General features: G+C 41.8%; 1 protein-coding gene across 10 annotated transcripts in view; it reads right to left on the bottom strand.

Moving 5' to 3' along the window:
* Positions 1–15,386, bottom strand: part of CCDC62 (coiled-coil domain containing 62) — a 45,728-nt gene that overhangs the window by 2,696 nt on the left and 27,646 nt on the right. For all 10 annotated transcript variants that reach the window (XM_045041543.1, XM_045041548.1, XM_045041542.1 and 7 more), the window contains one exon: positions 12,397–12,522. In XM_045041543.1, the coding sequence (XP_044897478.1) occupies positions 12,397–12,522 (126 nt within the window). The remainder of the gene's footprint in view (positions 1–12,396; positions 12,523–15,386) is intronic.

Here is a 15,386-nt window from a genome sequence, read left to right on the forward strand (position 1 = left end):
GAAGGAAAGAGAAGGATGATACCTGGAAAGACAGCGGTAGACACAGCTGCTGGACTTCAGGGTGCAGGGAAAGCCTGCCTCCTCAGCCTCTTCCTCCTCCCCAGGGGGCCTGCATTTGAGCCAAGCTGAGGCTCTTCTCAGCGCTCCCAGACCTCCGGGCTTTAATCATCCCACTTCCTCTCTGCTCAAACAGCCTTCCTATGTATTCTACCATCTGATGTATTTTATTTCATTCCTTTAAAAACACTCTTCTGAAAGGGAGCTGTAGGCCTTCCCAGCCTGCCACAAAAACAGGTCAAGAACCCCGGCAGGACCGACAGTCTCGAGCTAGCAATGAGGATGTCGGGTCCCCTGTGCTCGTCACAAGTCCAAATTCAGTTTCAGGCTGAGTCCCTCCCTGTTTCCACCCCTCAACTAAGTAGGAAGCCGGCTGTGGGGCAAGGTGATGTGGTCAGCTATGCTGTGTTTTACTCTTTCTTTTCTCTCTCTTTAAATCATTGGGGCTTTTAAAAAATAGTTAATAGGGGCCCCTGGGTGGCTCAGTCGGTTGAGCATCCGACTTCGGCTCAGGCCACGATCTCACGGTCCGTGAGTTCAAGCCCCGCGTCAGGCTCTGTGCTGACAGCTCAGAGCCTGGAGCCTGCTTTGGATTCTGTGTTTCCCTCTCTCTCTCTCTGCTCCTCCCCTGTTCATGCTCTGTCTCTCTCTGTCTCAAAAATAAATAAATAAATAAAAATAAATAAATAAATAAATATAAAAAATAGTTAATACACATTCAAATACGATAAAAAGAATATATATTCTTTTTTTTTAATGTTTATTTTTGAGAGAGGGAGAGAGAGGGAGAGACAGAGCGCACACGTGGGCAAGGGAGGGGCAGAGAGAGAATCCCAAGTAGGTTCCATACTGCCAGCCCAGAGCCTGCCCCAGGGCTCGAACTCATGAACCATGAGATCGTGACCTATGCCGAACCAAGAGTCAGATGCTCAACTGAGCCACCCAGGCGCCCCCAAAATAATATATATTCTTATCCCCATCCCTTTGGGTACATGTGAAGAATAACATATGAACCTTTCAGTATCTTGCTTCTTTTCACTTAATAATATATCCCATAAGTATGTCCACATCTGAGCTCTTCCTCACTCTGTTTTATGGCTAAGCAATCTTCCAGTGTGGACACACGATCACTACTCCCTGAGTTCCTTTTTGCTGGACACTCGGGATTGTTTCCAAACTTTTGCTATTACAAAGCAATGCTGCAGGGGTGTCTGGATGGCTCAGTCAGTTAAGTGTCCAACTCTCGATTTCGGCTCAGGTCGTGATCTCACGCTGCACGGGTTCGAGCCCCGAGGGGGGCTCCGTGCCAGGCTCTGTGCCGACAGTGCAGAGCCTGCTTGGAATTCTCTCTCTCCCTCTTTCCTTGCCCCTCTCCCACTTGTGTGCACTCTCTCTCTCTCAAGATAAATGAACTTTAAATTTTTTTTTATTTTAATGTTTATTTATTCTTGAGACAGAGAGAGACAGAGCATGAGCGGGGGAGGGTCAGAGAGAGAGGGAGACACAGCATCCCAAGCAGGCTCCAGGCTCCGAGCTGTCGGCACAGAGCCCGACGCGGGGCTCGAACTCACGGACCGTGAGATCATGACCTGAGCCGAGGTTGGACGCTCAACCGACTGAGCCACCCAGGAGCCCCAAGATAAATGAACTTTAAAAAAAAAAAAAAAAAGCAGTGCTGCAATGTAAAACTTGTACATAGGCCACTTTATACACACGTGGATGTACTGGTAGGAGAGATTCCCAAAGCAACACTACTGTGTCAAAGGCTCAGTTCTGCAAGTTTGAGTAAATGGTGCCAAGTTCCCTGCCAGAAGGTTTGAATCACTTTGTGCTCCCCCAGAAATGTCTAAGAATGTGTTTGAGAAAAAGGCTTTGAAATAAGACCCTTGTTCTCTGCAACAGATGCCCAAAAATGGTGACGCAGACAGGCTGCTCAGAATTTTACCCTGCTTCCTTATAAAAAATTAAGACTTTTTACAAATTGGGGAGCCTGGGTGGCTCAGTCAGTTGGACATCTGACTCTTGATTTCCACTCAGGTCATGGGGTTGAGCTCTGAGTCGGGCTCCAAGCTGCCAGCTCAGAGCCCACTTGGAATTCTCTCTCTGCCTCTCTCTCTCTCTCTCTCTCTCTCTCTCTCTCTCTCTCTCTCAAAATCAATAAACTTAAAAGATTCTCTCTTTCTCTGTCCCTCTGCCCTCTCCCCCGCTCACACATTCTCTAAAAGTAATTAAAAAAAAAAAAGAATTTTTACAAATCATTTGCTTTTTTCTATAACTATCCAGTTCCAAGGACCAGAGGGACGGAATTTGTAAAGCATGTTGCCAAGTATATTTCTGTGAATTACATTGTTTTTTCAATGTTTCCAGAATTAGTTAATAATCTTCCAGAAAATTTTTTACATCTGAAGGCAATACTTTTTCCAACTAATTCCAAACGATTATCTGATTCTAGCTATGGAATGTTAAGTGAGAGAATTAATCACTTTTCCTCACCTGTAAGATGAAAGGTTGAGATTACATCCTCTTCTAGGTCTTTCTAGCTCCAAAATTCTCTTAAACCAAGTTTTCACCAACCTCAAGCGGCTTTAGCATTTTTTTCATTCTCTAGCCGAGGTTACTGTTTTGTCTTTTTCTTTTTTTTTGAATTTTTTAACATTTATTATTTTTGAGAGAGAGAGAGACAGCACAAGTAGGGAAGGAGCAGAGAGAGAGGGGGACACAGAATCTGAAGCAGGCTCCAGGCTCTGAGCTGTCGACACAGGGCTCGAACTCATGAGCTGTGAGATCATGACCAGAGCCAAAGTCAGACGCTTGACCGACTGAGCCACCCACGCACCCCTGTTTTGTCTTTTTTCTGATCATGTCCATTCCAGGTATTTATTTACTGAGCGTCCTCTAGCAGGTACTGTGTGTGCTACAACTAGGAATGCCCAAATGAGTATGAGGGGCTCCCGAAGGTGCTCACAGAGGAGGGGAGGACATGTATGTAATCTGCTATCCTGCACTGTGACCTGTGCTCTCATGGAGATACGTATATGGACACATACATACAAAGCCCTGCTATGAGGACAAAAGCGAGGGAGCTATCGATTATATCTTAGATAGGAATTTGACATAAAACCCTCCAGAAGAGGGGCACCTGCGTGGCTCAGTTGCTTAAGCATCTGACTCTTGGTTTTGGCTCAGGTCATGATCTCACAGTTCATGGGTACGAGTCCCACGTCAGGCTCCATGCTGGCAGTGTGGAGCCTACTTGGTATTCTCTCTCTCTCTTTCTCTCTCTCCCCTTCTCTCTTTGCCTGCTCACTCACTCTCTCTTTCTGTCTCAAAATAAATAAACTTAAAAAAAAAAAAAACCCTACAGAAGAGGTTAGGAGCCTGAGGCCATGAGAATGACTAGGAGTCGGCCAGGTAGATTATACTGAAAGACAGTTCTGCTCGAACACTTGTTTTGAAAATATGAATTTGTTCCAACACAGCCGATATATTAGGGAGCAATTTGGGCCTAATGTGAAGTTTGCATTTATTTACCTGCAATTTTGTCCACGAGAAAAGCTAGGTAAATTGTGCCCAGTTGCCTGAGCCATGGCATGCCGGAATACAGACACACACCTGCACCCCTCAAACATCCACTGCCCTCCCCCAGTTTCCCCGTGTGTGTTAAAAGCCACCCCATCCACATCTGCTGCTATAACTTCCCAGCCAAGTACCTTCTTCCCTCATCCCAGTGAATCATAAGCTGCCACCTCCCCAACACCCAATTCCACATGCAAACTTCAGGTCTTTCTCAAGATAAAGTGCCATATTGCTTACAGGACTTATCTATTTCTTAACGACTTAACATGTATAAAAACTGTCCTACCGGGGTGCCTGGGTGGCTCAGTCAGTTAAGCGTCTGACTTCAGCTCAGGTCATGATTTCGTGGTTTGTGGGTTCAAGCCCCACATCAGGCTCTGTGCTGACAGCTCGGAGCCTGGAGCCTGCTTCAGATTCTGTCTCCGTCTCTCTCTGCCCCTCCCCTGCTCATGCTCTGTCTCTCTCTCTCTCCCTCTCTCTCAAAAATTAAAATAAACATTAAAAATTTTTTAAAATATATGTACTCTTTATTTTTTAAGTTTCATTTAAATAATGTCTATACCCAACGAAGGGCTCAAACTCACAACCCAAGATCAAGAGTCTCAGGTTCTTCCAAATGAGCCAGCCAGGTGCCCCAAGACTCTTCTTTTTTTTTTTTTTTAAAGTAAGCTCTAGGCCCAATATGGGGCTTGAACTCACAACCCCAAGATCAGGAATCCAGGCGCCCCTTTTCTATAGTAAAGGATTAAATGATACGATCTAGTAGCAGGCCTAATATTCTGTAATTCTGAGCCAGTGCTAAGTATAAAGGGTATCTCAAGGTACCTGTAATGACCGTAATGGGATCTGAAACCATCTGTGATCTCTACTAGGAACAAAGTCATAGGTATTGTGTACTCCTATGACTTGTTTCCTATATCCAGAATTGAAGGAAGTGCTAAATTTCAATCAGAGGTTAATTAAAATAAGCTTATGTGTGTTTTTTATTCACATCAAAGTTTGTGGATCCCCTGAATTCTATTCAACAAACTCTGGTTAAAAATCTCTGCCTAACAAATCCAAAGAGAAAAAAAAGGAGATCGATAATTAGCCGCCAGGGGGTAGGGGAGAGGGAAGGGGGAGTGACTGCTAACGGGTACAGGCTTTCTTTGGGGATGATGAAAATGTTCAAAGTTAGATTATGGTGACAGTCGCATACTTTGTAAAATACACTAAAACCACTGGATTGTACACTTCACATAGAAGAACGTGATGGTATATACATTATATCTCAGTAAAGCTGTTAAAAAAAACCCTTACGAATACTTAAAAATACTTTCTGCCCCAATGTAAAATAAATTGCTTCACCAATGCTTCAAAGAATCTGTCAAGAAAAAAAATCTTTCTTCCCAGAAAACACCACAAAGTCCATTAAGGTTTCTACTTTGAAAAGCTTATGTGGGATACATGGTAGATATTCTTTTAAAAATCACTCTTTTTGGAGCCCATTCTTCTTTTTTTAAATGTTTGTTTATCTATTTTGAGAGAGAGAGCGTGCATGAGCGGGAGAGGGACAGAGAGAGAGGAGAGAGAGAGAGAATATCCCAAGCAGGCTCTGCGCTGTGAGCACAGAGCCGAGGCAGGGCTTGAACTCAAGGTTATGAGATCATAACCTGAGCTGAAATCAAGAGTTGGACGTTTAACCGACTGAGCCCCCCAGGTGCCCTGGAGCCCATTATTCTTTCAGGCAATCTTGGTGACTACCTGTTGAAGCTCATGGCAATGAGCATGTTGATTCTAAAATGGTTAATGGTCTTGGGGTGCCTGGTAGTCTCAGTCAGTGAAGTGTGAGACTTGGTTTCGGGGTTGTGAGTTCGAGCCCCATATTGGGTGTAGAGATTACTTAAAAATAAAATCCTTAAAAAAAAGCAATAAAATAAAATGGATAATGTTTTAGTTTCAGATCATCTGTGTCACATGGAAACCACTCCATGGAACTCTGAATCTACCAAAACACCAATGTGATGAGGAACCAAGCAAGCAGTGCCCCCAGAGAGTATTTCGTGGAACAAGGCAAGGACGTCTGCCCTCACTTTTCTGTCCAACACTGATCTGGAGGTCTTAGCCAGAGCGATAAGGTAAGAAAAAAACATAGGGCATACAGATCAGAAAAAGATATTCTTTGTTCACAAATGACATGATTGTCCATGTAGAAATCCCTAACCACCCATAAAAAACCTACCAGCATAGGTGAATTTAGATAGGGGCAATTTACAAAAAAAAGTCAACTGCAGTTCTTTATACCATCAGCAATTAGTGAAATTTAAAGTGCCATGTATAATAGCAGCAATAAACAAAATATTAGCAATACATTTGACAAAAGCAAGACGCCTACGAAAACTACAAAATAAGAGAAATGAAGGAAGGCCTTTTATTTAGGTCTATAAACAAACAAACAAACAAACAAACTATATGGAGATATACTCTGTTCACAAATGTCAATTCTTCCCCAAGTGATCTATAAATTCAATGAAATCACAATATCCAACTGTATCTTTGTAAAAATTGACAAGTTGACTCTACAACTCCCATGGACCTGCAAGAGATCTAGAGTAGACAAAGCAATTTTGCAAAAAAAAAAAAAAAAACGAAGTAGAGCATGTATACTACCTGATTTCAAGACCCTCCACAGAGTTATATAATCAATACAGCGTGGCATAAGGAGAGCTACCAGATCAACAGAACTGATTGGAGACTCCAAAAACAGACCCTTGCATATACGGTCAACTGAGTTTCAACAGAGTTGCCAAAAGTAATTCAACTGGGAAGGGCAGTCTTTTCACCAAATGGTGCTGGAACTGGATACCTATGTGAAGAAAAATGAACCAGATCCTCACTTCATACCATCTGCAAAAATTAAATTGAGATAAACCATAGACCTAAACAGAACCTTAGAACTTTCAGAAGGAGACAATATTTACAACCTTGGGGCAGATTTCTCAGGACACAAAAACTGCCACTTAAAAATTTGATAAACTGGACTTCATCAACATTTTATATTTCTGCTCTTCAAAAGACGCTTCAAATAAAAAGGCAAACCACAAAGTGGGAAAAAATATTTGCAACATATCTGACAAAAGACAGAGGCCTTGTGTGCAGAGTATATTAAGAACCCTTACAACCGAATATAATAAAGGAAACAACTCAAACTTAAAATGGGCAAAAGACTTGAACAGACACTTCACAAAAGTATATAAAGAGCCAATAAGCACACAAAAAGATGCACATCATTAGGTTATCAGGAAAATGGAAATTAAATGGCAACCACATGAGGGCACCTGGGTGGCTCAGTCCATTGTGAGTTCCGGGGCCCCTGCCCCACACTGGGCTCTCTGCTGTCATCGGGGAGCCCGCTTCAGATCCTCTGTCTGCCCCTCCCCCACTCACGCTCTGTCAAAAAACAACAACAAAATAATAAATGGCAACCAGATGCCACTTCACATTTATCAGGATGGCTAAAATCAAACTGACAAGGGGTGCCTGGGTGGCTCAGTCGGTTGGGCGTCTGACTTCGGCTCAGGTCACGATCTCGCGGTCCGTGAGTTCGAGCCCCGCATCGGGCTCTGGGCTGATGGCTCAGAGCCTGGAGCCTGCTTCCGATTCTGTGTCTCCCTCTCTCTCTGCCCCTCCCCCATTCACGCTCTGTCTCTCTCTGTCTCAAAAATAGATAAACGTTAAAAAAAAAAATCAAATCAAACTGACAAAACCAAGCACTGGTGACGATGTGGAGCACCTGGAATGTTCATACACTGCTGGCAGGGATGCAAATGGTACAAACCACCCTGAAAAACACTTTGGCAGTTTATTAAAAAGTTAAGCATGCACCTGTCCTATAACTAGTGATTCTATTTCTACGTATTTTCCTTAGAGAAATAAAAACAAATTTCCATTTTACAAAAGGTTTATATAAAAAATGTTCATAGCAGCTTTATTCATTATAGCCCCAAACTGCAAACAACCCACGTGTCCCATCAACAGGTGAATAAACAAACTGTGGTCTCGTCATACAATGGAATACTGATCGGCAATAAAAAGGAGTGAAGTACCAGTATACACAACAACATGGACAAATCTCAAAATAGTTCTATTGAAAGAAGCTAGACAAAGAGTACATACCATATGACTGCATTTATACGAAGTTCTAGAATAGGCCAACTATTCTTCCATGATCAAAATCAGAGCAGTAGCTCCCTGGAGTAGGGGAAAGGGGGAGTCCACGCCAAAGAACATGAGGGAACTTTCTGGGGTGATGGAAATGTTTTATATCTTGACTGGGATATTGGTTAAATGAGTTTATATACATTTATCTAAATTTACTGAACTAACGATCTGTGTTGGTTTTCATTAAGGAATAAGTACTTAGGCATTAAAGTCTACAAAGTTGATCTTATTTTATTTCATTTTTTTAATTCAAGTTACTTAACATACAGGGTAGTCTTGGCTTCAGGAGTAGAATCCAGTGAGGGGCGCCTGGGTGACTCAGTTGGCTAAGGAGTAGAATCCAGTGATTCATCTCTTACATGTAATACCCAGTGCTCATCCCGAAAAGTGCCCTCCTTCATGCCCCTCACCCATTTAACCCATCCCCCCACACCTTCCAGCAACCCTCAGTTTGTTCTCTGTATTTAGGAGTCTCTTACGGTTTGCCTCCCTCTCTGTTTTATCTTATTTTTCCTTTCCTTCTGCTATGCTCATCTGTTGAGTTTCTCAAATTCTACATATGAGCAAAATCATATGATGTCTTTTTCTCACTTATTTCACTTGGCATAATACCCTCCATTTCCATCCACATTGTTGTAAATGGCAGGATTTCATTCTTTTCCATTGCCAAGTAATATTCCATCATGTGCTTGCACGCACACGCGCGTGTGTGTGTGTGTGTGTGTGTGTATACATACCACATCTTCTTTATCCATTCATCAGTCAATGGATATTTGGGCTCTTTCCATAAATAATTTGGCTATTGTTGATAGCGCTGCTATAAACATTGGGGTGCATGTGCCCCTTCAAATCAGCATTTTTATATACTTTTGTATACTTTGGATAAAATTCTAGTAGTGCAGTTGCTGAGTTGTATGGTAGTTCTATTTTTAATTTTCTGAGGAACCTTCATACTGTCTTCCAGAGTGGCTGCACCAGTTTGCATTCCCACCAACAGTGCAAAAGGTTCCTCACCAACATCTGTTGTTTCCTGAATTGTTAATGTTAGCCACTCTGACAGGTGTGAGGATGTATGTCATTGTAGTTTTGATTTGTATTTCCATGATGATGAGTGATGTTGAGCATCTTTTCATGTGTCTGTTAGCCATCTGGATGTCTTCTTTGGAAAAGTGTCTATTCATGTCTTCTGCCCATTTCTTCACTGGATTATTTGTTTTGGGGGTATTGAGTTTGGTGGGTTCTTTATAGATTTTGGATACTAACCCTTATCCATTATGTCATTTGCAAATATCTTCTCCCATTCCATTGGTTGCCTATTTTTTAAAAAAATGTTTATTTATTTTTGAAAGAGAAAAAGAAGGATAGGGCAGGGGAAGGATCCAAAGCAGGCTCTGTGCTTACAGCAAAGAGCCGGATGCAGGGGTCAAACTCACAAACCACAAGATCATGACCTGAGCGGAAGTCAGAAACTTAACCAACCGAGCCACCCAGGCGCCCCTCTGTCGGTTGCCTTTTAGTTTTGTTGATGGTTTCCTTTGCTGTGCAGAAGTGAGGCCATTTTTGCTTTTATTTCTCTTGCCTCTGGAGACATGTCAAGTAAGAAGTTGCTGTGGCCTAAATAAAGAGGTTGCTGCCTATTTTCTCCTATAAGATTTTGATGGTTTCCTGTCTACATTTAGGTATTTCATCCATTTTGAGTTTATTTTTGTGTATGGTGTAAGAAAGTGGTTCAGGTTCATTCTTCTGCATGTCGCTGCCCAGTTTTCCCAGTACCACTTGTTAAAGAGACTGTCTTTCTTCCATTAGACACTCTTTCCTGCTTTGTCGAAGACTAGTTGGCCATATATTTATGGGTCCATTTCTGGGTTCTCTATTCTTTTCCATTGATCTATGTGTCTGTTTTTGTGCCAGTACCATAATGTCTTGATGAGTACAGCTTTGTAATACATCTTGAAGTCCAGAATTGTGATGCCTCCAGCTTTGGTTTTCTTTTCCAACATTACTTTAGCTATTCAGGGTCATTTGTGGTGCCATACAAATTTTAGGATTGTTTGTTCTAACTCTGTGAAGAATGCTGGTATCATTTTGATAGGGATTGCGTTGGATGTGTAGATGCTTAGGGTAGTATCAACATTTTAACAATATTTGTTCTTCCAATCCATAAGCATGGAATGTTTTTCCATTTCTTTGTGTCTTCTTCAGTTTCTTTCATAATCTTTCTATGGTTTTCAGCGTATAGATCTTTTACCTCGTACAAAGCCGGTTTTAAAGGAAGTATTTCAGTGTTCGTACAGACCTTTTTTTATTTTAGTTTTTTGGTCAGGGACACAAAGAAGTTTAACTCTGTGGCTTTCATATATCTTTATGCACACAGCACACCCAAGTAATGTACCTGGAATCTTAAATTTAAAGCCTCAGTTCTAAGCTCTTATTTTAGAGATTAGGAAACTGGAACCCCAGTATCCCGATTTCAAGTCAATGCTCTTTTCACTATTTATATTAAGGCTATAAAATCCACAAAGCAACTTACATCATTGCTACTGAAATGTTACTGGGCTCAGAAAAAGCAGTTAAAATTAACATGTAAAACACTGCCCCAAAAGAATGACAGATTTAGAATGAGTATGTTGCAATTGCTAATGAAGTAATAGCTCTAAGTAACAGTAATCAAAGAATGCTAAAATCATTAAGTGAATTTTATAAATATAAAAGCTCGGGCTGACCAACTCTTGAACTTCCAATGAACCTTTACATCCACAGGTGGCACAACCAGAGATCCAGGTCCTCCTGATGTGATGGAGTAGGCAGCAGGCAGCATCGCCAGTGAGGCAGTGATGCCGAAAGGAAAACACCAAATTGATCCCAAGTCTAACCAAGTCACTAGATCTAAATACCAGTTCTTAGGAATCATGGAGGACACAGGAATGTGTTAAATAACGATGAGGACAATTAGCAAGATCCAGAACGCGGGAAATTCTACAGGACAAATCACCCAGTGTTTCTTTCACAACTAAATGGCAAGAAAAAAAAAAAAAAAAAAAACAAAGGGAGAAGAAGAAGAAAGAGGAAGAAGAAAAAGGAGGAAGGAAGATGGTGAAGGACCTGCCAGTGATTGAGACTCTATTTCTATTTATTTATTTATTTATTTATTTATTTATTTATTTATTTAGTAAACTCTACACCCAATGTGGGGCTCGAACTCATGAGCCTGAGATCAGGAGTAGTGTGCTCTTTTGACTGAACCAGTCAGATGCCCCTTAAGACAGACTTTTTTTTTTTAAATCTTTTTTTTTTTTTTAACGTTTATTTATTTTTGAGACAGAGCATGAACGGGGGAGGGGCAGAGAGAGAGGGAGACACAGAATCGCAAGCAGGCTCCAGGCTCTGAGCCATCAGCCCAGAGCCTGACACGGGGCTCGAACTCACGGACTGCGAGATCGTGACCTGGGCTGAAGTCGGACTCCTAACCGACTGAGCCACCCAGGCGCCCCAAGACAGACTTTAAAGGACGTATCCAAATGCCAAGTATGGACCTTGGTTGATTTAAATAAAGAGTAAAAAGGCATTTTTTAGATTAATGGGGAAAACTTAACATGGTCTAGTCATTAGGTTGATATTAACAAGTTATTGTTAACTTGGCTGGGTATGACAGTGTTAAAACTATTTTTTTAAAATGCTTATCTGTGAAAGATACATAATAAAGTTTTAAAAAATTTTTTTAATGTTTATTTTTGAAAGAGAGAGAAAGATACAGTGGGAGAGGGCCAGAGAAAGAGGGAGACACAGAATCCAAAGAAGGCTCCAGGCTCTGAGCTGTCAGGACAGAGCCTGATGCAGGACTTGAACCCACAAACTGTGAGATCATGACCTGAGCCAAAGTTGGATGCCTAACCTACTGAGCCACCCAGGTGTCCCTGAGTTATTATTTTTGTTTGTTTTCTCTTGTTGTTGTTGTTTTTAATGTTCATTTACTTTTGAGATAGAGGGAGAGTGCGAGTGGGGTAGGGGCAGAGAGAGAGGTAAACAAAGGATCCGAAGCAGGCTCTGCGCTGACGGCAGAGAGCCCAATACGGGGCTCGAACTCATGAACCGTGATCATGACCTGAGCCGAAGTCAGACGCTTAACTGACTGAGCCACCCAGGTACCCCACATAATGAAGTTTTTATGAGTGAAATGATATGATGTCTAGGATTTGCTTCAAAATGCTAAGAAAACATGTACGGATAGGGGAAGATAAAAATGGCAGAACGTTGAAGGTCTATGATTTTAATATTCTTCCTACTTCTGTATTTCAAGTTTTCTATAGTAAAATATGTAATCTTATATCCCAAGAATTTATATTCATATGCCCAGGTAATTAGAAAGAGGAAGTTGGGGCACAGTGACTTTTTTGTGTGATTTTTCCCTCGTCCTCGAAGCCAGTGTGCTACCTCTCTATCTCAGAGACATACAGGAACTTTCCTTCTAGCAGAAAGGGATGCCTGACCAGTGACATCTGCGCGAGAGTACTCAGTGGAGTATTCGGATACACAGAGGGGGTCAAAGGAAAAGTAACCACATACATTATTGGCACTGCTGCTGAAACTCTCAGAGCTGATGGGGAGCAGGGTACTCAACTCCAGGTCCGTAACCATCTGCCGAGACTCTGCCAGCAAACGCTGGAGCTTGCTTGTGGGCGAAAAGTCATCCTGGGAAGACAACACAACGTCAGCATTCAAGAAATCAAGAAGCGTTTTGAAATGTTTATGTTTACAAGCACAGTGTGATAAACACAAATGTTAACCACCCACTAATGTTTATTTGACTTTAGGCATTACATATCAAAGCTGGACATGAAATACTAGAAGAACCAAATTCCATTTATTTCTTAGAACCTACTTTGCTAAATAATTTGACTTCAACAGACCTTACAACTAATTAAGTAACATCCATGCAATAAAAAGAATCCTAGGCTGGGGCCCCTGGCTGTCTCAGTAGGTAGAGCGTGCAACTCTTGATCTTGGGGTTGTAAGTTCGAGCCCCACACTGGGTGTAGAGATTACTTAAAGATAAAATCTTTAAAAAAACAAAAATCCTAGGCATTGTTTAACTCTCCTAAATTAACTTTCCAAAGTCATAATTATCATGCTAATTAGTATCTCAAAATACTTGCAAAATGTAATTTTATTTTATTTTATTTTTTTTAATGATTTTTTTTTATATATGAAATTTATTGACAAATTGGTTTCCATACAACACCCAGTGCTCATCCCAAAAGGTGCCCTCCTCAATACCCATCACCCACCCTCTCCTCCCTCCCACCCCCCATCAACCCTCAGTTTGTTCTCAGTTTTTAACAGTCTCTTATGCTTTGGCTCTCTCCCACTCTAACCTCTTTTTTTTTTTTTTTTTTCCTTCCCCTCCCCCATGGGTTCCTGTTAAGTTTCTCAGGATCCACATAAGAGTGAAACCATATGGTATCTGTCTTTCTCTGTATGGCTTATTTCACTTAGCATCACACTCTCCAGTTCCATCCACGTTGCTACAAAAGGCCATATTTCATTTTTTCTCATTGCCACGTAATATTCCACTGTGTATATAAACCACAATTTCTTTATCCATTCATCAGTTGATGGACATTTAGGCTCTTTCCATAATTTGGCTATTGTTGAGAGTGCTGCTATGAACATTGGGGTACAAGTGGCCCTATGCATCAGTACTCCTGTATCCCTTGGATAAATTCCTAGCAGTGCTATTGCTGGGTCATAGGGTAGGTCTATTTTTAATTTTCTGAGGAACCTCCACACTGCTTTCCAGAGCGGCTGCACCAATTTGCATTCCCACCAACAGTGCAAGAGGGTTCCCGTTTCTCCACATCCCTCGCAAAATGTAATTTTAACATTAAACGCTTGTAAGCTTTTAAGGGGCACCTGGGTGGCTCAGTCAGTTAAGCGTACGAGCTCAGGTCATGATCTCACTGTTTGTGAGTTTGAGCTCCGAGTCAGGATCTGTGCTTACAGCTCAGAGCCTGGAGGCTGCCTCAGATTCTGTGTCTCCCTCTCTGTCTGCCCCTCCCCTGCTGGTGCTCAGTCTCTCTCTCTCTCTCTCTCTCTCTCTCTCTCTCTCTCAAAAATAAATAAACATTAAAAAATTTTAAACAAATAATATAAAAATATGTGGATATGTGCCTTAATTTGTTCTTGTTTAATTTTCAACTTCGGGATCTAAAGTTTTAGCATGACAACCACTCTTGAAAGTACCTAGACTATTTTTTGCTAAGAAAAGTGAAGTCTAATGTTCCAGGAACAAAGATGATCACTACTGACCTGGATTTAAAATTTTTTTTTTCAACGTTTATTTATTTTTTTGGGACAGAGAGAGACAGAGCATGAACGGGGGAGGGGCAGAGAGAGAGGGAGATACAGAATCAGAAACAGGCTCCAGGCTCTGAGCCGTCAGCCCAGAGCCTGACGCGGGGCTTGAACTCACGGAGCGCGAGATCGTGACCTGGCTGAAGTCGGACGCTTAACTGACTGCACCACCCAGGCGTCCCTACTGACCTGGATTTAGAAGACATTTAATAAATACCTGCTGAGTGAATACATCTGTGTGTGTGAGCACGTGCTCGTGCACACACATATACACACACACAAATATATACATATATATGGACAACATAAGCATGTAATATATATACTGCCTCAAAAAATAGGTACCAACCCTGAAAAAAGGTCTCACAAGAACTGAAAAGGTAGTAACTAACATTTCCTCTCATACTAACAGCTTTGAAAAAATTAACATCTCTGAGGGGCACCTGGGGCCTCAGTCGGTTAAGTGTCTGACTTCAGCTCAGGTCATGATCTCATGAGTTGAAGCCCTGCGTTGGGCTCTGTGCTGAAAGCTCAGAGCCTGGAGCCTGCTTCGGATTCTGTGTCTCTGTCTCTCTCTGCCTCTCCCCTACTTGTGCTGTTTCTATCTCAAAAATAAACATTTAAACAAATGTTTAAAAATTAACAGCTTTGAGGTATAATCAACATAAAATTAACTACACAATTAAGTTGGGGTATCTAGGTGGTTCAGTCAGTTGGGTGTCCGACTTCAGCACAGGTCATAATCTTGTGGCTTGTGAGTTCAAGCCCTGCACTGGGCTCTGTGCTGACAGCTCAGAGCCTGAAGCCTGCTTCGGATTCGGTCTCCCTTTCTCCCTGCCCCTCCCCTACTCGCGTTCTGTCTGTCTCAAAAATAAATGTTTTAAAAAACTATACAATTAAGCTACATAATATGCTGAGTTTTACCTATGTACACAGCCCTGACACCACACCCACAACGGACAGGGAAGCAAACCTATGCCCCCTGGGAATTCCTGCTGGAGTCGGTCCACCCATTCCCAGCCAACACTGATCTGTCTTCTGTCACCAGAGACTAGTTTGCCTTTTCTGGAATTTTATATAAACACATTCATATTTTTGTCTACGTGGCATCTTTCATTCAGCATAATCATCTTGAGATTCACCTGTGCCGTGTATCGTAAGTAGTTTATGCCTTTGTACTCCTGAGAAGTACCTCACTGCAT

This window comes from Felis catus, chromosome D3, assembly GCF_018350175.1.
Source record: "Felis catus isolate Fca126 chromosome D3, F.catus_Fca126_mat1.0, whole genome shotgun sequence".
Classification (NCBI taxonomy): Eukaryota; Metazoa; Chordata; class Mammalia; order Carnivora; family Felidae; genus Felis; species Felis catus.